Source organism: Meleagris gallopavo, chromosome 1 (assembly GCF_905368555.1).
Source record: "Meleagris gallopavo chromosome 1, MGAL_WU_HG_1.1, whole genome shotgun sequence".
NCBI classification, from domain to species: Eukaryota; Metazoa; Chordata; class Aves; order Galliformes; family Phasianidae; genus Meleagris; species Meleagris gallopavo.
Genome location: NC_139404.1, coordinates 192,409,221 through 192,432,776, shown reverse-complemented (window position 1 = coordinate 192,432,776; position 23,556 = coordinate 192,409,221). Strand labels below are relative to the sequence as shown.

At 49.5% G+C, this 23,556-nt stretch overlaps 1 protein-coding gene across 2 annotated transcripts; it reads right to left on the bottom strand.

Moving 5' to 3' along the window:
* Positions 1 to 295: 295 nt before the first annotated feature.
* RNF169 (ring finger protein 169) lies at positions 296 to 23,328 on the bottom strand. Of its 2 annotated transcripts, none has more exons than XM_085216610.1 (6): positions 22,975 to 23,328; positions 14,515 to 14,591; positions 8,929 to 9,075; positions 8,043 to 8,155; positions 6,852 to 6,951; positions 296 to 5,216 (listed from the first exon to the last, which is right to left on the bottom strand). In XM_085216610.1, the coding sequence occupies exons 1-6, from the start codon at positions 23,294 to 23,296 to the stop codon at positions 4,056 to 4,058; spliced, it is 1,920 nt and encodes a 639-aa protein (XP_085072736.1). In that variant the 5' UTR covers positions 23,297 to 23,328; the 3' UTR covers positions 296 to 4,055. The 2 variants fall into 2 exon arrangements, with proteins under 2 accessions (XP_085072736.1, XP_010727188.1); XM_010728886.4 differs by lacking the exon at positions 22,975 to 23,328 and adding an exon at positions 15,142 to 20,783.
* Between the last annotated feature and the right edge of the window lie 228 nt (positions 23,329 to 23,556).

The window sequence follows — 23,556 nt, the reverse complement described above, 5'->3', positions numbered from 1 at the left end:
CCTGCTGGACCTGAACGCTCTCAGGGAGCTGAGCCGAGCACAAAAAAGCATAAATAACCCAAACCCACCTATTGAAAACACAGTGACAGTGTAACCCAAGGAGATGGGGAACGAGGGGAGCAGTGGAGGAAAAGCACACCTGCTCACACCTATATGAAGAATGTCATTATACTCACCTTTGCTATTGTTATTATTTGCAAAATATTAATCACAGGCACCCGGAATCTGCACAGAACAGGCAGCAGTGGAATCACTACAGTTTCCCCACGCAGCAATTTCAGCACAGCCAGGCAGCTCACTGTCAGAACCTGGTTTTATTCTGCTTTAACCTTGGCCTTTGTCCTGCAGTTAAAGTCCTCGATGCTGTTAAAATGTATACAGGATTTGTACACGGTTGGCATGTTTCTGTTTTGTGACAATTTTTCACAAGCAGGATTTACTCTGTTCCAAACGACAGAAGCCACAACATGACGGACTCTGCATGTCATTTACCCACACATTTACACATGCAAGTCAGCAGTCTCTGAGCAACTTCCATCGCTTTTAAAACATTCAGATGAAGCCACAGTGGTTCAGCTGAGATCCAAAATGACCGTAGTCTCTCACCGCACCGGTGCTCCGATGGCAGCGGAGGAGAACACTAAAGCACAACGATTTAAAGCGTATTGGAAAAAGTGTAGCAACATCGATATTTGTTTCAAACAGTTCGACAGTAAACACCAAGAAAACCAGGCATACATAAAACCTTTTGTCATCAGTTGAAGATTTTCCTGTTTGCATAGTGAGTAGCTAGTTCTAGGGCTGTTCTGATGTGTTGCCGTGCTCTGAAGATAGAGGGAAGATAAAAGTTTGCGTCAGAATTGCACTGCGCATGGAGATGGCTCCAGTGCTGAGTTGGTGCACTGAGCAGTGCTCCAGGAAATGCCCCGCAGCTCTGTCATGGTGACATCCCACACTGTCATGATTACATCCCCAGACTGTCATGGTGACGTCCCAAACAGTCAGTGACATCCTACACTGTCACATCCCAACGGTCATGGTGACATCTGACATCAACGTGGTTACATCCCAGACCATCGTGGTGATACAGAAACAATCCTTGGTGGGCCCTGGTTTTCCTGTGGGATCGTTTCCAGTGGGATCCCTGTTAGGGATGCTGGGGGATGGGTTCTGTAGGGTCAGGAGATGGCGAGGAGCTGGGAGCCCTGTGGGGCCGCTGCCCCCGGAGCAGCACTGAAGGCTTCAGATTAATGTCGGCGATAGTCTTTAAGGCTTCTACCTCCTCTTTACTCTCATTGATACAATACAAAGAAGCACTTGTTCGAGCAATACTTCGTGACTACTGTGCACTGCATGTACAATAGCATTGGAAGAAAAATACTGACAATATAGAACATCATCATACAGTCATCTTGCATCATCCTTTCTTTTGGCACTTTTCCTTCGTTTCTCTCTTCTCACCGACTCCGAGCACGAACCGTTCTGTACATCTGATCCCATGCAGAGGGCTCCAAAGTGTCCGAGCTGCTTTGCAGAGTCAGGCAGCATCTTTGGCAGATTTGGTCGCCGGGTGATGGCATCCCACTCCTAGGGATGTGCAGGATGGTGGGACATGGTGGGGGAACAACCAGGAGCCAGTGCTGGCCTGTGGGCTTCCCCCGGTCCCCAAGAGGAGGTGACTGCAGGAAGGATGAGGGTCATGAGCTGCTTTCCAGGAGGTGCAAACCAATGGTTGGTTCCATCTCAGGGCCTCTGCAGATCCTGTGCTGCACCCAGTGCTCAGCAAGAGGTATTCCGCTTCTCCGATGTCATTGTTTGTGGCCACCACCTGCATTACAGCAGGGGAGGCCGAGGATTTCTGCTCTTGTCAGTGAAATGATATACCACTCCTTTTTGTGCAAGCTACAGACAACATTTGGAGGTCTCCTTCCATCCCAGCGCAGGTGGGGCTGGGTTTTAAGGGAGCCAGCTGCTGCCGAAGCCATATATTTAATACATAAATATTTATGTAACTCGTCTTTAAAAAAAAAAGATATTTAAGAAGACACTGGCCTGGTGCATTGGGCTCCATAATCGTTCTTAAGAGGGGAAAGAAAGGATACATTCAGTGTGGAAACCCCACGGAAATGTGAGTTTTGGTGTGCACATTTGCTTCAAGAGTGCTGAGAACCAGAAAAGAGAAAGGAGGAAACTGTTCAGGGTTCCAGGATTAACCACGAGCAAGAGGCAGCGACAAGATGTAAAATTAACAGGCAAATTAAACTCATGGGAGGAGAAAAAAAATCACTGTGAGTTTCCATCCTGAGCTTATTCTGTAGAAACCAGTGCAGAGGGCAAATTCAGGCTGTTGCTGCTGATCTCCACATCACTCTTCTAGGTCAAATTGGGGCTCCAATTGCTCAGTTTTCTCCCGATTCAATACATGACTTGAGTCCAAAGAGCTGTGAGGGAGCAGGGATGGTCCCAGAGATCAGGGAGCATCCAGTTGGTGTGTGAAGGAGATACGGATACAGATCTATATATTACGGAATCACTGCTATAAGCTTTCTCAAAACAAAAAGTGTCAATCTGTTGAAATATAGTATTTAAAATATATAAATTTTATCCATTAAAATATAAGTTTTCTTTAAAAAAAAAAAAAAAAGAAATCCAGTTCCATTAGGAAAAAGCGCCAGGGTCCTTGCAGTCACACAAGGACATGGAAGAGAAAAATAAAATCAGTTCCTTTTTTTCTTTTTGTTTTTAAAGAGGAAGACATTCAGCTGTTTTTTAGATAGGAGGAATTTGGGCAACGACAATTGTCTGGGATTGGTCACAGCGAGCTGTCCCATGCTTCAGGTCCATCCTGCAAAACTCGTCCCCTGGCACCGGTGTTCCCCCAAACGCACTGCAAAGCAGCACCCGTAGATGAAGCTGATTCTTCCTGAGCCCAGTTCCTCACAAGAACCCAAGGATCACTTTGGATGATAGGGAAGAGAGGGGAAAGGTAGGAAAGCCCCAAGTGTGGCTGTCACCAAAGGCACAACTCTACCCCACTAAGCCCAACAGCTCCCCCAGCCCCCGGCAGCCCCGTGCCCTTATACCTTAAAGAAGGTTCGTGCAGCGCATTGCTCACCTGAGCTGTTAGTGGTTAAGCAGTGGGGAAGGTGGCTTGTACCCCCTGCACTCCATGGCAGGAGTACTGGGCTCCCATTCCATCCATTCTGCACTCACTGAGTGCTGGGAGAGGCCAGCCACGCTCCCTGCACTGCACCTGCCCAGAGCCCACAGTGCCTTCCCCCCTTCTTCCCAACATCAGGGCAGCATTTCCTTTTCTGGGCTTCAACATTTAGAAGGGAGGTGAGACCCTGGGAGAAAAGCTGCATTGTTCCTTGGGTCGCAGTGCCTGGAGGACGGCTCCCAGATGCTCTCTGCCCCATCATTAACATGAACGTACAAGTTCCTATAATGCTTTTCTATAAAAACCTGATTTTACAACTTTTTTTTCCCACTGCATTTGGCCTTCTACTTGTAGAAGACAACCTCTGATCTGCACTGCTGGTGCAGCCAGCGAGATACATTCATTGGTCAGCACTGCAGGTGGATCCCCTGATCCCTCCTGCAAATCCCAGGATGGGACCAGCCTGGTTTCCTCTGCAAGCAGAGCTCCGATTTCTTGTGGAACATGGACATGGCAATGAATGGATGAGGTCCACCATGGAACAGTTGAGGCTGGAAGGGACCTCTGAGTCCCACTCAGCAGGGAGCAGGGTGCCCAGGACCCAGGCTGCCTGTGCAACCAACCCTTCCAGCCAGAACAACCACCAGCTGCACTGCAGTGCATTCACAGGATGCCAGACCTCTCTCAGACCAATGGACCAGCCAGGCTGGAGGAACTTTTCCTCTTTTTTTTAAATCTGGAAGGACTCTGGCTTCTCTCTGAACTGGACCTCGAATGTCTTATCACCAAAATGAAAAACGACAGCGTGGGTTGAAGTATGACAAAAAATAGCTTTCCTATAAGATAATTTGATAAACCTCATCGTCCTCTAGAAAGGCAATATCGTCCACCAGTGCTACTTGGCACCCAGAGTGCTCTTCGACCGCAGCAGGTACCGATCCACCCTGACTTTCCGCCTATCCACTGTCCTGTTCTCGCTGTCGAAGATGCGCTGCAGGTGCAGGGCCAACCTCCTGTCCTCCTCCTCCTGCTGCAGCTTCTGCTCCACCTCCCGCACCAGGCGCTCCTCCAAGCCCGGCTCCCCTGCTGTGTGCCTCAGTCTTTTGACGGAGCCGTTGTGCTCCAAGTGCTTTGTTTTGCAGCGTCTCTTCCGTCCCCGTCGTAAGGCTGGCGGCTGTTCACTGATGATGTTCTCGACGGAGTTGCAGGTGTTGTTCTGCACGTTGATCAGCTCGCTGTTGTTCAGGCATTTCAGCTGCTTCTTCCCCGACAGGACCCCCAGAGTGCTGCTGTCTGGCACCCCCATCACCCTTCTGCTCAGCACTTTGGGGCCGAGATTAAGACAGGATTTGTCCGTGAACACGTTGGCTTTGACGTCAGGGGCTTCGGACACGCGTGCATGCAATGGGGCTGCGTTCAATCGCACCTCTGTTTCAGCACTGTTATCTGCTGTTAAGGCCTGGGAATCCCTGTTCCTCTCGCTCCCTCTCTTCATCTCGCTGATAGAAGGAAGGAAATCCAGCTCAGGGTGAGGGTCTCCTGTCGCATCTGGCAGCAGCTGATCATCCTGAATCTGGGAATGTTCCTTATGGGTGATGTCAGGAAGTGTAACGTCCTCCCCGGGTTCCGAAGCCAACGACGTAAGGGTTGCTTTAGAGAGAGTCTTTTTAATCTGGCGCTCCTGAAAGATCTGCTCCCATTTTTTCAGTATTCTGGGGCTGGCCTCGTAGGTGGTCGGTTTCTGCAGGCTCCGGCTGAGGTTCCTCGGAGTGGATTTTATGATGAGAGGGCTGAGGACACGGCCATCAGGAAGCCTCTTGGGAGGTGTGCACGGCGAGCAGACGATGGGCTTGAAGTGGTTGAGCTCTTCTGAGATGCTGTCATTGCTCTCGGGGCTGATGGATCGCTCTGGTCTGTGCAGGGCTGAGAGAGACGACGCGGGGTTGAGGAGTGGGCGCTTCTCCGCCGTCAGGTCCGGAGCAGAGAGGCAGCGGTTGTTCTGGGTGGAGGAGAGAACTCCCAGCAGAGGTGTTGATGCGCTGGTGATGGGTGGGACCTGCAAGGCAAGGTTTGGCTGCTCAACAAGCTTGTCATGGAGAAGGGAACGGGCAAATATGGGCAAGGAGAAGGAGAGAAATGTGGCATGGGGCTGCAGCTCAGCTCCTCCTCCATGCAGTCTGGTTACAGCACGTGTCACCGTCAACACTGGACATACAACACCGCCAACACAACACAGCACCATCACAGAATCACAAAATGGTTTGAGTTAGAAGGGGCCCATAAGGCTATCTGATCTTATTCCCTGCAGTGCACAGGGACACTCAAAGCTCCATCAGTGCTCAGAGTCCACCCCCTGACCCCGGGTGTCTCCATGAACAGGGCATCCACCACCTCTCTGGGTAACCTGTGCCAGTGCTTCACCACCCTTACCAAAATAAGAAGTTTTTCCTTTTGCCCAATCTAATATCTTGGTCTCAAATTTATTTTAGCGTTAGAAATGCTCTTTGGGCCACTGGGATAGGGCAAATGGCAACCCCTCTGTTGGCGAAACAATGCTGAGGAGCCCCAGCACTGTCCTGGCTGCAGGAAGCTGCTCTCCTCAAAGGTAATGATCACCAGAGGGCTCTTTGCTCCCTAGCAAGGCACAGGGGAGCAGGAATGAATACTTGGCCTGGGTTTAACACACTCCTCTACAAAAAGTTGTTTGTGTGCCAGAGGCAGATCAGTGGAACCTCTGTGAGCATTCCCCATGCACTGTGCCAGTGCAGGGACAATCTCTGGCAGACCTGAAGAGCAGCATTTCTTGTCATCTCCTAATGCTGTTCTATCTGGGATGTGCCAGAACCAACCCACACATAAATCTGACATAAAAGCTGCACATAGTCAAAGGTAAATGGTTCCTACTGGCTTGTTCTGGAGTCAAAATAGGTTTGTGGGACATCCCTGCAGCACAGCTTTTATTGGGCCAGGCCCATACACCAACTACTTGAAAAAATGAATGGCCTGGGAGGGCAGCTCAGACACAGACCCTCACTTGAAGCTCAGTCCAGTTTAGATGGCAACTGGACCAAGCTTTTAACAAGAGACTCGAAGACCACAGTCCTTGCCCACTGAGACATAAGGCCTGGTGCACAGTGCAACAGATGTCATTAATTCCCTGGATCTGAGGGAAGCAAGACCAGGCCGACTCTTCCCATAGCAGAGAGCTCAGTGAAAGCACCAAAGAAAGTATGCTAGCATCAGGGGAGCAGTAAGTTTTGCTCTGTTTAAGCAACTCTGAACAACTCTGAACAACTTTTTAAGCACCTTTGAATTAAGAACAGGGGAGAAAGTGGGGGGAAGAGAGGATTTTCTTCTAAACTTTTATGATATTTAACTTCCTTTAACTGAAGCTGGGGCTTCAGCCTTGGAAAGAAAATGAATTACAAAACAAAGGAATGAAGAGAGCCCTTCCAATTTCCAGTTATCCCACAACACAAACAAACAGCTCGGTAAGCTGTCTGCTCTCCTGCCCTGTAATTTCGAACCTGGCAGGTTTTTATTGTGAGCTGCAAGGAGATGGCCCAGGGCAATAACACCACCACAAAACCAGTATCTGATAATAAGCAGATTGCTGGCACTGTATGACCTCAGATAAGGAGGTGACACATCAAACCCTTTCCTGCCGCACGCTGTTGGGAACAGGTGGTACCTTTGTTTTGTTGACTGGGGCTGATCTCTGCCTGCTCTTTGATCTCTCCTGGATAGTGTCATTGCAGCTCCGACTCCTTTCCACCTTGCAGGTTAGGTTCCTGTAAAGCAATTACATCAGATTGCTCTTTATCTTGGGAGCAACATGCTGAATATCCCCAGCAGAAAGGACACCTGAGACCTGGAGCTGCAGGGACCATGTCTGCAAACAGAGCCCCAAGCCCAGAGGTGGCTGTTTGATGGGAACAGCTGGCTGCTGTCCACCTGTATGCTGAGACCTCACGGTGTGCTGAATGAAGCCATCAACCAAAAGCAGTGTTGGGGTAGATGACCTCTGTAGGTCCCTTCCAACTAAACTGTTGTATATTATACAGAAATGTCATGGGTGATAGCGATAGTCTTGTGATGGGTTGACAGTTGGACTAGATGATCTTAGTAGTCTTTTCCAACCTTGATGATTTTCTGATTCTAAATAATCTTGCTAAGAGTTGGAATCAAGCCATGAGCCCTGCAGGGCTGTGGGTGCTGCCTGCATCACATCAGGGTGATGCCACAGCATTGAGCAGATGCTGCCCAGGGTTTTGGCCATGGAAATCTAGAGCTGAAGCAGCAGATGGAACAGCAGCTCTGCACCACAGCACCCGAGTCTTCCCTAGAGCACCAGTCTATGTGCAAGGGCTTTGTGCTAAATACCCTGCCACCTCTACCCCCTGCAGCTAATTGACATCAGAGTTAACGACAGCACTTCGGAAGCCGTGTGCTGCTGGTGTGAAATGACACCGCGTGACTTCACAGCGCCTCATGCAGCAGCTCTCACTGATAACTGTTTGGGGCAGATGCTGCCTCTTAGCATGTGTGCTGGAGATAGATCCATTCATTCGAATCTAACATAAGGAATTCTGTACTTCTGAGTTTTGTAACTTAAATCTACAGTGAGTGATTTTTCAGCTTCATGGGATGAACAGTAAATGCATTACCTCCCAGGATTTTACAGCAGGCAGGAGGTAATCAGACAGATGCTACATTTACCAATTCTTCAATTCCAGAATAGTGACTGGTTTTTTTGGACTGCAACAACTCTTTTAATTAAATTCAAAGCATTTCAGGAACATTTGGAACAACAGCAAGAAGAAGAAGACAGTTACATCTGTAATGCACATTAATCAGCCTCAATGGAGTCTCAGCATCTTACCCTGAAAGGAAAGCGAAGGAGTAGGCACTGGTCTTGGAAACAAATGCTGACCGATGTGTTTGTTTGCCTTGGAACGGTTCTTCATTTTCTGAATCCGAGAGACGTTCAGGAAACTGAAGTCAATCAAGGAAGAGTTAGCTGACATATACGACAAAAAGAATCACTTGGAAAGTAAAGGTCTTTCTTGCAAAGGTATTAATATTCCAAAAACCCCCGATGTGATGAGACCTCAAGGATATAAACTATGAACGCAACCTCCCAGCAGAAGCACATGCTCATGCAGTTCTCTTCACTGGAGGTGTAAGAGCTCCAGTCCCCAAAGAACAAATAATGCAAAAATAAGCACACAGCTCCTATGTACGGCTGTGACATGCCCAAGAAAGGTAATTTAAAGATCAAGCACTGGATGAGCAGTAATCCTACAAAAAAGGTACTACGGGACATGAGCCAGAGCCCAAATAACCCTCTACCTGTAATTCTTAAGAGCATTTCCTATGGAGTCTCACAACTGGAAGGAGAAATAGGGCCACACTGTAAGGGACTTGTGGAGACATGCTCCAGGAACGGCTGTGTGCCACCTCTGCACGTTCAGTGCAGCTGCACCTGCAGTTGTGAGCAAACTGGGTGGAAGAAGTGGAGACAAACCTCCAGAAAGACATTTGTGGTCATGATAAACCTTCTTAGAAGATAGGTCTCGTTAGTATGAATCTTTGTGTACTGTTAGCTCGTATCCTTCAGGGCTACAGAGAAATCAGCCCTGGAAAGCATGTAGAGTCAAAGGAAGAAACATCTTAAGAAACCTAACTCCTGCTCCAGGGTTGAATCTCAGCAGTATTTCACCTGGTTGGTGTCTCTGATGTGGACTGGAAAGTACAAGCTTACTTACACACTCTTGGTTCACTTTGAGCACGAGAGACTCATCTTTTTTCTGCTGTTCTTCCATTTTTCGTTTTCCTACTTCCACGTCATCTAGCATGAGCTTGTGAATCAGGTCCTCAGAAGCTTTTTCTTCTTGTACCTTTTCTTCTCTCAGCTGCAAACAACAACAAAAGAGCATAATTGAAATGCCATGAGTTCCACACCTGGTTGTCAATTGTGATTTTCCAAAAAAGTTTGGCCACAACATTTAATTTTGAGTCTCCATTTCCCTGCTCTGCTTTCCTCATAAGCAATCATGGGAAGACTGTTTTCTTTCTACATCTACACAAAGCAGGGATATCATTGCAAAACAACAAAGGCACTGTTAGATGCAATGTTTGACAATGAGTTCTCTGCCAAACTGGTTTCTAAACTAGAGAAAAAAACTTCTGTCTACTTGTGGATTATCACACTACAAATTAATAGGGCAGAGCAATGCATATACACAACAGTTTAATGCAAGCTACAACATTTCAGTCTTCAAATGGACTGCAGCACTACACACACAACTTGTCAGGTATACAGAAAGCACCACCTGAATTCACCTTTGTGAGTTATGGCAATCTCCATGCCATGTAAACTTCTGCTGCTTCATGGACATGTTGGGATGGAGGAGACCCAGAGAGACCATCCATCTCTCTGATGGCCAACAGGAGTCCTGAAGTTGTAACTTGATTTTGAATTCTCACCCGTTTTTAGACAATTTCTCATTACTTTTAGCACTGGCAGCAATTCACAAAGACTATGAAGCAACACTGTTTTACTCACATGTGCTATACTACAGCACTTTATGAACCCAAATGAAGGCTGAATGAAGGCTGAACAAGGAATCCTACAGAACTGCATGGTAGCCCCAGCAGTGTCCTGCCTTGTTTCCCATCAGCTCTGCACTGAACCACGGTGCTGCTGTACCCCATAGACAGTGCTCCTTCCATTCACTGCCCCCTGCTTAGAATCACAGAGTATCTCAAGTTGGGAAGAACCAACCAACTCCCAGCTCCACCCAACCCCAAACCATGTGGCTGAGAGCAGCATCCCAGTGCTCCCTGAGATCTGGTAGCTTAGGGCTGCCCTCCTGGGAAAAGCACAACTCACTGCTCAATGGCTGCTTATAACCAGCTCAGATGGAACCCTTCATTTCCATCAGCCCCTCCTGGCCAGACTGTGCTAACATAGAGGCTTCAGCCCTCCTGAAGCAAAAGATTACCCTAATGTGGTCACAGATGGATGGGCTGCGATGGGATGTGCTGTTCAGAGCTAATAAAGCCTTCCTCTCCTCCTTCAGATTGTCTCTTAGAATCACAGAATCACTGGATTGGTTGGAGAAGACTTCCAAGATCCCCAAATCCAACCCCATCCCATCCCCACCATGCCCCTCAGTGCCACATCCACACGGTTTTGGAGCACCTCCAGGGATGGTGACTCCCCCACTTACCTGGGCAGCCTGTGCCAGAGCATCGATGCACTTTCAGAGAACAAATTTTCCCTACTATCCAACCTGACCCTCCTCTGGTGCAACTTGAGGCCATGACCTCTCATCCCATCACTGTGACCTGGGAGCAGAAGCAGACCCCACCTCACTACAACCTTCTTTCAGGCAGTTGTGGAGAGCAGTGAGGTCTCTCCTGAGCCTCTTCTTCTCCAGACTGAACCAACCCCCCTATCTCTTCCTTTTGAACAAGGTGTGCAGCATGCACTTGGATCCATCCGTCCACGCTGCCCAGGGTAACACCACAAACCTCTCCTCCCTCATTTCTCAGCCCCTCATCTCTTCCTGAACTCAACACTTGTATATAAAGCCACGAAGAGCCCACCTAGGTGCCTGGATGGAACTTTCTTTCCACCCCACTTCTATAGGTTGTCCTCCTCGACAAGTCTGGCCTCTGGTTGTCAGTTCCAACCTTCTGCTCTGGAATTACAGTTCTGTTTCTGCGCCACAGCTCAGTGTGGGATCTCTTCATGCTTTCCCACCTTCCTGCTAGGACAGCAGCATCCTTCTGCCTTCCAGTGCCAATGGAAATAAAGGCACAAAGCTTTCCTGGGGTTCGCTGGTAGTTGCGCTGCAGCACAGTATGTGAAAAGAGTTGGTGGCACTGCAACAACAACTAGTTTTTCAAAAAATATGCTCTGTTTTTCTTCCCTTTCTCAAGGTTAAAAAAATAAGCACGGACATGTGAGTGAACCCATCTCAGAATCGCGTTACACAAAAAGCAAGGTGTAATTTTCAGATGAGGAAGGATCCAAATTCTACTGAATGTGAACCTACAGGGATGAGGGAGGGAGGAGGAGGAGGAGAAGGCACAAAGCAGCAAAAAACCTCATCTGGGTGATGGTGGGTGTGTAGCAAATGGTTCCAAAGACAGATTTTGCTTCTGGTTTAGCGATGCTTGAAGACACATCTTTGAAATCCTGATCTATTAATAATCTGAAGCGAGAACATCATCTGACTGAGTGAGATTACTACCATGTGACTGAGACATGGGTAGTACTCTGCTGCACATTTTATGAGGTTTCTGCAGTGTTTTTGTGCTTTGAGAGGCCCCTCTGGAAGTATCTGAAACAAAAGGTCACACTGAGGCTCATCATAAAGATGACTTTTTGGGGCAAATGAAATCCCACCCAATACTTCCATCCCTTCCATATGAGTGGAAGGAGCTAGATGGGAATCTTGGCTTTTTTTCCAACTTACAAAATCATACCCAATTCCCAAATGTAAAGCCACAAGCTTACATAACAACATGTAGGAAGGAATATCTAAGAATTTTAGGCAAACCCATGGGACAGCAAGTTGAAGGTGCAAGCACAAACTGTGCTGGCATGCATCACCAGGAGGCAGTCGTTTCACAAAGGGGGGTAAAAAAACATGGCATAAAAAAGGAAAACAATTCTTGTCCTGCAGGTAGGAAGCAAGTGCTTGACTCTAAAAGCCAGGTCACCCAGTGCCAAGAAAATCACACCACAAGATGGTCCACTTCCACTACGTTTTCCACTGCAGAATGATGGCTACTACTTTGGTTTTAACTGCATGATGAGAGAAGAAGGTCCAGAACTCAGCTTTGGAAAAACAGTTCATGGGAGATGCAAAAGCTGCTGGAAGGCTGAAGACAACAAAGGTTGTCCTCATGTCACCACCAGGTGACACCGTGTGCCTCCAGACAGAGGAAGAGCCAGTTACACACCAGCTTTGGTCTCCAAATCTGAGCCCTCTGCATTCTGAAGTTTCCCCTGAAAATCACGGGCACCATGTGTGACTCTTTCGTCCAAGAGTTAAAAGAGCCAAGTGTTAAGATTTTGCCTGTTGCAAGGGAAAAGCTGGAATTTCTGCCGTGATGGCACAGAAACCCCTCTCCCATCTCTCTGTGAGCAAAAAGGGGAAGCCAACAGCCAAACATCCTCAAAACGCCAGAGGAACGTTCAAGTATCTCCTTTACACAGATGGGGAAGTGAGAGGTGCTGGTGCATGTTTGTGTGGCATCTCCTCACTGAAGTCAAGCAGCAGATGCAGAGATTTCTGCAGCCTGCCGCAAGCTGACTGTGACTCAGACTGCTGATCTGAACTCGGTATGTCGCATGTGAAGTTAGTCGTCGTGTGATCAGAATTGGGAAATGGTGACAAAGTACCCACTAGTCAGGAAGTCTGTCCTGCAGAGACGCTGTACAGGAGCTACACGGGAGAGAAGATGGTTTAATCCCTGCAGGAATCATAGAATAAAATCATAGAATAGAATAACAGAACCATTAAGGGTGGAGAGGACCTCCAAGATCCTCAAGTCCAATCCCAGCCCACCCCCACCATGCCCACTGACCGTGTCCCTCAGTGCCACATCTGCCCTTTATCTGAACACCTGCAGGGATGGTGACACCACCACCTCCCTGGGCAGCCTGTGCCAACATATTACCACTCTTTTGGAGAAGAAATTTTCCTCAGTATCCAACCTGAACTTCTCCTGATGCAACCTGGGGCCATTACCTGCAGATCTGGACCAGGCTGGAGGGACCCGAAGAGCATCGTCCCAGTTCAGCACAGCAAGCCTACACGCACCTGGAGGCACAAAAGCCCCCTCTGATCATACCAAGAACTTCCCCACAAGGAGAAATTAGCAGTTCTGCCTCAGAAACCAGGAAAACCTGCAGGATCGATGAGCTGGCTCCCAAATCATGGTGGGAATTCTCTCAGTCAGTTACCAGGATATTCATAATACCCTGCCAAGGTCTGCTGCTAATACCTACATGAAAAGCTTGCTTTTTTCTTTAAGTAGAACAGACTCGTCCTCCAGGTTCCAGCAAAAATAAATTCAATTGCCAAATACAGTGATGCACGTTTAAGTTAATTAATAAACCAGACTTTTGTTTCTAAGTGCTTAGTCTTGCATTGCTGCCTAACCCAACAACTCTTCAACAAAGCATCCCAGTGTCTCCAGAAGAGCCACAGCACCCAACACACAGCACACAGTCTACCCAGCACAAGTAGGCTGGACCAAAAAAGTTTCCATTCCTTACCATCAATTAACCAAAGGTTGCAATCAAAGTGATCCTAATGAGGTTGCACTACTAATTGCACACACGGAGAAGAAGGAGAGAAAGCCCTTCCCCTTTTCAAAATCCCACCTAATTCATGTGTGATTTTAATACAGGCATTCCCTGAGTAGCTGTTTACCTGAAATACCACCTAAGCTGTACTTTCCTGCTTAGTCAGTGTACGAGGTTATCTTTCCAGCTCTATGTTGTTGAGACCTTCAAACAAAAGCCCAAAGAAAATGTAATCAGTGACAAATCTGCTCCTTCTCCCCAGCAGGAAACCGAACAGTGGGGAACATCCCAAAGCAGGATGCATCATGGTGCTGCTCCAGCAGTACCGTGCAGGAGTCCAGGAACACAGTGGGAGCACAGTTATGGGATTAAAGCAATTGGGACTGGAAACGATTAGATGCTCAGCTACAGCAGTCCTTGCTTTTGCCATAGTGTTTCTTGTTTCAAATTTCTGTACGTGATAAGCCATTGGAGGCATTTCATAGAATCACAGAATCATGGAATCATGGCATAGTTGGGTTGGAAGGGGACCTTAGAGCCCCTTTCAGCTTCACTTTTACTCTGAGCTGGTTGACCCCATCAGCTCAGGCTGCCCAGGGCCCCATTCATGCCGTTGGGCACCTCCAGAATGGGGCCCCCACAGCTCTGTGCAGCCCATGCCAGAGAATTTCAGTGACTTAGGTTCAAACAATCCCTTTTTTTAAACGTACAAAACGCAAAATTCTCTACTGAATTGCCTCCAGGGATACAGATGCTCTCACAAACCCTTCATAACAGAGGTCCACCAAGGACGGTCCATCTCCAGGCTCTGGAAGGCAGCCCAGGGCAGCAGGAGCTGGCTTCTGCACGCCTGGCTGCTGCCAACACCTCCCTGAGCTGGCTGAGCAGCAAAAAGGGAATAAATGACCTTTGTTACAGAGCAGGGATGAAAAGCCCTTCGAGCCTCCTTACAGGTAGGATGGCATTCCTGCTGGAAATCCACGTGATTCTGGAAGAAAAACTGCAGTTACACTGAGTACTCTACCTTCCTTAGCTGGCTTTCATATTCTTCTCGAAGTTCCCCCGGTTTGCTTAACTTGATGGGTGCTCTGAATATAAAATCTGAAAAAAGAAGAGAGAAAGGAAGCACATTTAATGCAGGGTGTTGGGCTGCCCATTTTCGCTCCTCCTCTGCCCCACTGCCCACAAAAGGTTTTTGCAAACGGTGCTGGTAAAGTGGGCAGCACGCAGCGAGCGTGTCTGCAATGCAGCTGGTGTTGGCTTTTCCCAGCACAACTATACCCACATCGCTGGTTTAGGGAGTGTTTTCCGTCCCAAAACACCACCAGTATGTTGGCCCCAAGAGATGATTTCCAATGTGGAAGTGAGCAGATGGCTGGCACCTTTACTCTGCTGCAATTTGCCTGTTTTGCCACCAAATACCTTGGTGTGTGTTTGCCTGTCAGCTTGTGCCTGTGGGCACAGCCCAGGACCTTGATACAGCCCCAAGCTGATGGCTGATTGCATCTTTTTGGCTTTTAAATTCACCAACAAAACCCCCATAGTTGAACTCCCAGTGATGAAGCGACGCAGTGGGAACACAGCCAGTGCCCACGTGTACCAAACCACATGGAACTGCTGCAAGGTTTGCTTGCTTCGAAAGGGAACAAACCTCTTGCGGTGGAGTACAGACTAACAGTCTGCTTTGTCTTTGAAACAGCTTCCATTCCCTCTTGCAAGAGCTCACGCCATAAAGGAAAGTGCCACGCTGGTGCCACCATGTGCGATGACGGCTCTGTGCCCACACGAGAAGGCGGCCACCAGTCGTGCTGATCACATCCTTGAGCTCCCTGTGCACGTCATCAGGTTGAATTTCCATCTGCAGTGTGCCTGCAGCAACCACCACCTCCTGCTGGGTGCTTTAGGTTGGCTTCAGATCTTATCCTCCCTGCTAAAAAGGTGTTTCCTCCCTCCAGAGTCATAAAAGCGTGTGGGTTAACCCAGGGAGATGAGCGAGCCGTAGCAATAGTTCCATCACTTGCTTCAGTTCAGCAAGCCAGAAGAGATCCTAAATGATGAGACGCTTATGAAGTTCTGCTGGTTTAGATAACGCATCCAGGTGGGGGCAATTCCAGGTCCAGCATCACTATGCATAACTGGTTTCTCTCATAGAGACATAAAAAACCCACAGAGAGCCCATATTCCTAACTCTTGTTTTTAGAAATGCAGAAAGAATGCCCCATTATCAGTGGGGCATGCTGAGCGCATCTCTGCTCCCCTGGACCTTCAATCCTACATCCTCCTTGTCCCCAAAAATACCCACAGTGTGTTCCACACCTCTGCTTCATCACATCCTAATTTTGGGTGCCACCATTAATCCCAGCTGGAGGTGCTGGCTCGATGCTGCCCTACGTGCTGCCAAGCAGAACGATGGCAATGTGTGAGACTCAAGCAAATGCCTCTTGTTTGGTTTGGCAACAGAATTCCTGCCTGGTTCTTCTCCTGAGGGAGCTGCAGAGGAACAGGGATGGTCTCTGAGTGAAGGGCTGCAGGAAAAGGCTGGCATAGGGATGTGGGCTTTGCTTTGAGGATGTTATTCACACCAAAACCACAAGTCAACATCAGCATCTGCTCCTCCATGCTTGCAGACAGGGCTTCCATCCTGTTGTGCTCAATCACAAAAATACAATGGGTTCTTGCACCATGTGACAGGACAACACACTTTCTATTTTCTAATCTTCCCGATTTTAGCCCTCCAAAGTTGGCACTGCAGCCAGGCACTGCTCATCTGCACTCCTGAGCAGCACTTGGAGAATATTCCATGCAGATGGAATATAAAGATGCTAAAACAGTCACCTCAGTGCAGAAAGCCTTCGGTTCCTTGTCCTGCGGCCAAAGCTCCTGTCTAGGTGACCTTTAGATGTCCCTTCCAACTCATCTGCTTCTACAATTCTGTGATTCCATGGGCTCTGCTGCTTGCACAGATGCTCACAGGAATGTCTGCCACCTCCTTTTTCCCTTTGCTCCTAGCAGAGACAATCAGAATCTTGAGATTTTTCACAGCTTTTTGTTCCCACTTCCAGCAGTCGGTGTTCTGCTTTGTGGAATGAGATCTTGATGCTTTTGAAACACAGAGCAAGTTTTCTGGCCGTGAATGCAGAGAGGTTTGGAAACAGGTTTCTGATGGGAATAATTAACTCACTCAAAGTGGTTTATTAAGTAATTATGCAAAGATAAGTCAGTGGAACGCTTCATATATATCATAAACAGCTTTATGAGGACACAGAAAGGAATATTTAGGGAAGACTTCCCTCTCTTTCCTGTCCCGACCACTGTATATGAACAACTCGTGTTAATTCAATCTCACCTCCATCTCTGGTGAGATAATTAGGGGGCAAGGGGTAAACAAGTAATGATAGGAGGACATCTCCCAAGGTTGAGTGGTATTTTTCCACCTGCTGTAGACGTGGAGATATCCACTCTTTTTCTTTATTGAGAAAATTAAGGGACTGGCAGCATTAGGGGGGATGTGTGTACTTCAGAGCAGCCTTCATACACGTACTATGCTATTGCTGACAACATCTCACTCTGCACAGAAATGTATAAAGAAACAAAACAGGAAAACGAGAGGTCAGGAATCCAGCATGGTGCAAAGAACTTAAATACTGGCTTCACACCTCTGTGGATAAAGAAGAGCAGGCTGGGAGGCAGGCATGTCACACGAGGTTTCCTCGAGTGGCTTTTCCCAGCTTGGCTTCCAGCTTCTGTGATAGCTGGGTATAGGATAATCTTGATCCCAGCATACAAGTAACAAAAAGGCTTTGCCTTTTCCGTTCAGAATCACACAAAACCCCATACCAAGCTAGTCTGGGTATAACCATTACTCAGAAGGATGATGCACCATCCGCTGAAAAAGTGTTTTTCAAGAGATAGTGACCAAGTGCCGTGCCAGGACAGCCTCCCACACAGTCTCTAGGACTGGTTTAGGGCTGGCCCTAAGAATTCTCTTCATTACTGATTTCAATGGTAGATCAGAAAGAATTTAAGTATCATGGATGACTGCAGCACAGGAGAAGAGTGAGGCTCAAAGCACTGCCCCTGAAGGCACAGCCTTGCCATAATCATGCACATTCTCACCTTTATCATAGAGTAATAGAACGGCCTGGGTTGCAAAGGAGCACAGTGCTCACCCAGCTCCAACCCCCTGCTGTGTGCAGGTCACCAACCAGCAGCCCAGGCTGCCCAGAGCCACATCCAGCCTGGCCTTGAATGCCTTCAGGGATGGGGCATCCACAGCCTCCTTGGGCAACCTCTTCACACGTCCTTTGTTGGACAGCCTTAAATTTAACACGTGCCATCAAGCTGCCATGCTTCACCCATGCTGGAAGAAAGAAATGTGCTGCATTGAGTGGATGTGGAATCACATCACTGCTGTTCACACAGTGTGGAAAGACTTTATCGTGACTGCACTGTGCTCTTGGGGAAAAATAAAGCTGGAGACAGGCTGCAGAAATGACAGGAAATGAAGGAACCACCAGGAAATGCTCAAGACTGGTCTAGGTCGGCAGGCTGAAAGGGAAACCACGGCCAAAACACTCAGAGGAAGGATGAGGAAGTCATGCTCCAGGCCTGGCAATTAAAAACACCCTCTTATAAAAGGAGTGGTTATTAATTGCTCTGCAGAGCTACTGGGCAGAAGAGGAACAAAGGCAACCAACTGATTTTACAACAAGGGAGGTTTTGATTAGATAGCAGGCAAAGTTTTCCACGCGGTCAGATCCTTAAACAAAGGTGGCCATGGAACCCCTTATGGAGGTGTTTGCACTGATGACTCACGTGTCTATAAGGAGTGACTGAGGCACATCCATCCCACTTTGGTAGAAAGCATCAGGCTTCCCACGGCCCTTCCAGAAACACCTGCTGCTCTCTTGCAGAAGTCTTCTCTGCCCCTTGACCACCTTATTGCCACTCTTAATCAAGGTCTTCCCCAAAAATTGAATTTCTGCTTCTCTGCTCACTTCTCCTTCGGTTCTCCAAGTTCCTGCAGGATATCTGTAATGTCTGATGGTAACATCAGGAGTGAGAAGCAGAAATTGACACATGTGGGTGAAGCTGGTCTTGCGCTGTCTGAGATGACAAAGCTGAGTTCTCACCTGCTTTTCCTTCCACAAGATTCTTTCTTTCTCGATGCCAGGTAGACTGCTGTCCTTGGAGAACACTGAGCATCCTTATTTTGTTGCAGCCTGGCCTGAGCAGCTCACCAGGAGCATGGTACACGCGTCTCTGTTCATCTCGTCTGGCTGAATCTTCCAACACCCACTGTCTCCACGTCCTGCCCTGCTCCCAGCCTCCCATCTGCTGCACCTATCTGTTTCCAAGGCTTTCAACAGACAACTGTTTGGCTACGAGAAATCTCACTCAGCCAAGTACTACAAGCATTACCCTGTATCGCTGCATCTTCAGTTCAAAATTTGCTCTTACAGCAGCATCCACAGCTGCGTTTCCAGATGCAACTCATCACCAGAGATGCCCACGGAGCAGGGAGATGGGCCACAGGAACCCACAGGCCAACCCAGGTCCTTCTAGTGGGGCAGCTGGAGGCCACCAGATGGCACAGGGGCTCTAAGGGCAGACAGATCACCTTCGCCCCGCTCACCTCCAGCCAGTTCTGTTGGGCAGGTGTCACAACAAGGACTTTGTCTTCATACTTGTTTGTACAGCACATAACCCCTGATCCCAGCTGCGGCCTCCACAAGTCCACCGTTATGCAGGAATCCCAGTGAAGGATACAAAACAAGACTGGAAATCAGAAGCAGTCAGCCAGTTTAAGCTGGAATAATTCAGCTATGTCAAGAGGCAGCACCTTTCATAGGCTTGTAATAATTTTAAAAAATATTAAAAAGTAGTTTCCTAAATTAGTTCTGTGGATTTCAAGTGATACAGTTAAGCATATCAGCTTCTTGCATGTTTGATAACAGAATGGTGAAGCTGGAAGCACCTCTGGTCCCTCTGCCACCCAGAGCAGGATGCCCAGCCCCACACCAGGTGCCTTTCGAGATCACCAAGGAGAAGACCTCAGCCCATCTCTGGTCCCTGTGCCAGTGCTTGGTTACAGGACAGTAAAAAAAAAGTGTATTCTTATGTGGAATAGAACTTCTTGTGGTTTAATTCATGCCTGCCACCAGGCACCATGAACTGGCTGCACTGCCCTTACTGCCTACTGTGCACAGCTGGAGGTCCTCCTGAACCTTCACCAGAACCAACAGAGATGCTGCAATGAAAACAGCAAAAACAGCAAAGTGACACGACGTGCAACCAGAAAGGCCCCTACAAGCACACCAGCAGCAAAAGGCAGGCTAAAGAAAACATCATTCTGCTGCTTGGAGGGCATGGTGCTGATGCCAAAGGATGTGGAAAAATGCTGAGATGCTCAATGCCTCCTTGCCTCAGTCTACGTGGAATAGCCCCAGGAGCCCCAGGTCCTGGGAAAGCCTGGAGCAAGAAGACTCACCCACGCTGGAGCAGCAATCATATTAGGAAATTTAAACCAACTGGAGGCACATAAGTCCATGGGACCTGATGGGTAGCACTTGTGTGCTGAGATTTGACTAATGTCTTTGCAAGGCCGCTCTCAATTGTCTTTGAAAGGCCATGGTGACAAGGAGAGATTCTTGGAGCTCTGAAGAAAGCCAATGTCACTACTCTGACATTCCGTCTTGACAATGAGATGGAATGACCAGCTGGTCAGCCTCGTGGTATCAGAAAGGTGGTGGAGCAAATGATTCTGGAAAGCATTTCCAGGAACATGATGGACAAAAAAGTGACAGGGAGCAGTCAGCAGGGATTTACAAAGAAGGCAGGCTTAAATGATGGGGCAGTCTTCTGTGATGAGGTGACCACCTTGGTGGATGGGGACAAAAGAGGATGTTGCTTGCCTTGACCATGAAGGGCCATGAAGAACATAGAAATATAAAACAACCCAAGTTGGAAGGGACCCAGAGGGGTCACTGACCCCAAGCCCTGGCCATACACAGCACTCCTACACTCCAACCATATGCTGAAAGGTGTCCCAGTGCTCCCTGAGATCCAGCAGCTCAGAGCTGTGCCCGCTGCCCTGGTAGCTGTGCCATGCACACAGTTTTCTGGGGCAGAACCTTTTCCTCACCCCCACCTGACCTCCCATGATGCAGCTACATGCCGTTCCCTTGGGAACCAAGATGAAACGAGCACAAACTGGAACAAGACAAGTTCCACTGAATGAATCAGAGTGGTTAAGCGTTGGCACAAGTTGCCTGGAAAGGCTGCAAAGTCTCCATCCTTGGAGAGGGTCAAAACCCACCTGGACACGGTCCTGGCAGCCTTCTTCTGGTGGCCCTACTTGAGCAGAAGGACCCAGGGGCGTGTGCCAACCCCAGCTAGTCTGTGACTACGATAAACCTGTCTGTAGTCGAAGTAAGGTGCATCCCCTGCTCTCTTTGCTTCTAGGAGGTCGCCATTTGTAATCTTCAATTTCCACACTATTAGCATGACTCACGGAACAAGCAGTCAATTAGCTTTACAGCTTTCAGTCTGATGCAGCCACCTGGTGCTGCTTCAGGACAGGCCTGATCTTACCAGGAACACCATTCCAGACGAGAGCTCATTTTAGCTCACCTCATTAACCGTTAATTGAACCACTCCACAGCCTTCAGCACAACCATACGTCGGCAATTCCACGCAGATCACAGCAGTTTGTCCAGCACTTGGGTAACGCCACAGGCACATCCTTGTTCGGGTGCACTCTCCATGTTTCTCCATGCTAAGATTCCCTGCTGTTCCCTCCAGTACATTTCAGAGTTTTAGGAGGTTCAGAAAGAAAATGACTACCGATGTGACTGCTGCAAAACACACGCATCTCGGGTAATGCCAGACAAGCAGAGACTTGAAATTAATTTGTTTTTAAATGTAAGTGTTCCTGCAGCGTGGCTGGATATTCCCATGCAGGCCAGGCCAGGGCAAGCACGGTCTTGGTGGGAGGTTTTGGGGAGGAGCGTGGCTCGGCGGCGGTCCGTCCTCCAGCTGCTTGGCATAGCTTGCTGCCAGACAGCCCTTCTATTCATCACATCCAGCAAATCCTTCCGAATTCGCTTCCAGTGGAGGTTAGTGGGGTGAGTTCAAACCACCAATTTAAGCCGTTTATGCTCATCCTGCCAATTTCTCCCGCGGCGAATGAGAGGGTGCTGACACATGCATGAGGTGGGAGCCCAGAGGTGAGGACTGGCTGGGGCAGAGCTCAGCTGGTTTGTGGTGTCCATCTGGAGCTCAACGCGGAGCTCCCAGTGGCGGAGAAGTGCTCGTGGTGATGCAGATGATCTGTGCCAACAGTGCTGCATCGTCCCCCGGAGCGTCACGCTGTGCTGTCAGTGCAGACAGCCCGCTCTCCATACAGGGAGGAAATGCCTTAAAAAAAAAAAATCCCTCGGAAATGATGGACTTTCTGTCAACAAAGATTGGAACGTCCCTCAACACAAGAGCTTTCCTCTTGCGATGCAGCAGGAACTCACCCGGTGTTTACAACCCCTGCAGGTTTCCTCTGTAACCATTAACTATTTGGGCAATGCTATTACAAAATAACTGGCTGCTGGCCAGTGGATGATCCAAACCGGTGCCACCTTGGCCATGTGACACTGTTCCAGTTGGGACTGCCCAGTTCCTTCTGGTGCCAACAGTGAGGGAAAGGAATGGGTCCTCCTGTCACTGGCAGTGCCCTGGAGAAGGAGATGGGGTGTTCTCCCATCACCAGTGCCTTTCTGGAGAAAGAAATCAGTCCTCCTATCTCTGCTGTTGCCTTGGGGAAGGGGATGGGTCCTCCTGTCTCCCATGTACTGGAGAAAGTCCTCCTGTCTCCAATGTCTTTGTGGGGAATGGGAAGGGTCCTCTTGTCGCTGGCACCTTCCCAGGGAAGGGGATGGGTCCTTCTGCCACCAGTGCTGCCCTGGGGAAGCGGATGGGTTCTCCCACCTCTGGTGCCATCCTGGACAAGGGGATGGGTCCCACTGTCACCATGTTCATCCCAAAGAAGGTGACAGGTCCTACAGTTTCCTACATTGCCTCAGGGAAGCATACAGGTCCCATCATCACCACTGCTTCCCCAGGGAAGGGGTCAGCAGTCTGAAAGCTCTCATCCCAGGCCACGAACAGAGCTAACTCCAGAAATCAGGGGGCTTGCCCGTTCCCCACATCCTCTGCCTGCAGGGGACTGACCACAGTCCCTCCACACAGCACACAGCTGAGCCCCTACAACTCATCACACGTCCCACCACCCAGCCGAGCCTCCGCGCACCGCCCCCTCCCTCAGAGCCCCGCCTCCTCACACACAAGCCCCGCCCACCACGCGAAATGACCACGCCCCCTTCTGGCCCCGCCCAGCGCCTCCCCACACCCCCCCCGCTGCCGCCGCGGCGGTTGGGGCCGAGGAGGGGGGAGGGGAGGGGAGGGGCAGGAGCCGCCGCCGCCGCCGCCGCACCTGGGTCCGGCGGCCGCTGCTCCGCGCCTCCTCCTCCTCCTCCTCCGGCAGCCGTCGCGTCGGTGCGGGCCCGGTTGGAAAAACGGCTGCGGCAAAGCGGGCAGCGCAGGGCCGGGCCCTGCAGGCAGCGTTGGAAGCAGGCGAGGCACAGCGAGTGGCGGCAGGGCGGCGTCACCGCCTCCCCCAGAGCCTGGCGGCACGCCGAGCACTCCGCCTCCTCCTCCTGCTCCTCCGCCCCGGCCCGCCCTCGCCGCCTCCGCCGCCCGCCCCGCCGCGCACAGCCCGCCGCCCGGCTCCCAGGGCCCGCCGCCGCCGCCGCCATCTTCCCGCACTTTGAAGGGACAGAGCGCTAAGGCGAGGCCACGCCCCTCATGCATTATGCACGAGGCGATGCATAGTCATGAGGCAGCACCGCCCCGCATCGGGCCCGCCCTCGCGGTGGCACCTCCCACCTTATTGCATATTAATGAGGCGGGTATATATGTAAGATCTCCGCCGGGTTTGTCCAGTGGGCGCGAATGCTCAGGCGGAAGGAGGCTGGGTGTGGATTGGAGCTCGCCTCAGAGCGAGGGTTGCTGCTCC

Excerpts from the sequence above, each read along its gene's own strand:
- RNF169 (XM_085216610.1), bottom strand. The coding sequence starts at position 23,296 with ATGGCGGCGGCGGCGGCGGGCCCTGGGAGCCGGGCGGCGGGCTGTGCG. Across the intron at positions 14,592-22,974 it reads GCAGCGGCCGCCGGACCCAG|ATTTTATATTCAGAGCACCC; the intron begins GTGCGGCGGCGG and ends TTCTTTTTTCAG. Across the intron at positions 8,156-8,928 it reads TCAAAGTGAACCAAGAGTGT|TTTCCTGAACGTCTCTCGGA; the intron begins GTAAGTAAGCTT and ends GATTGACTTCAG.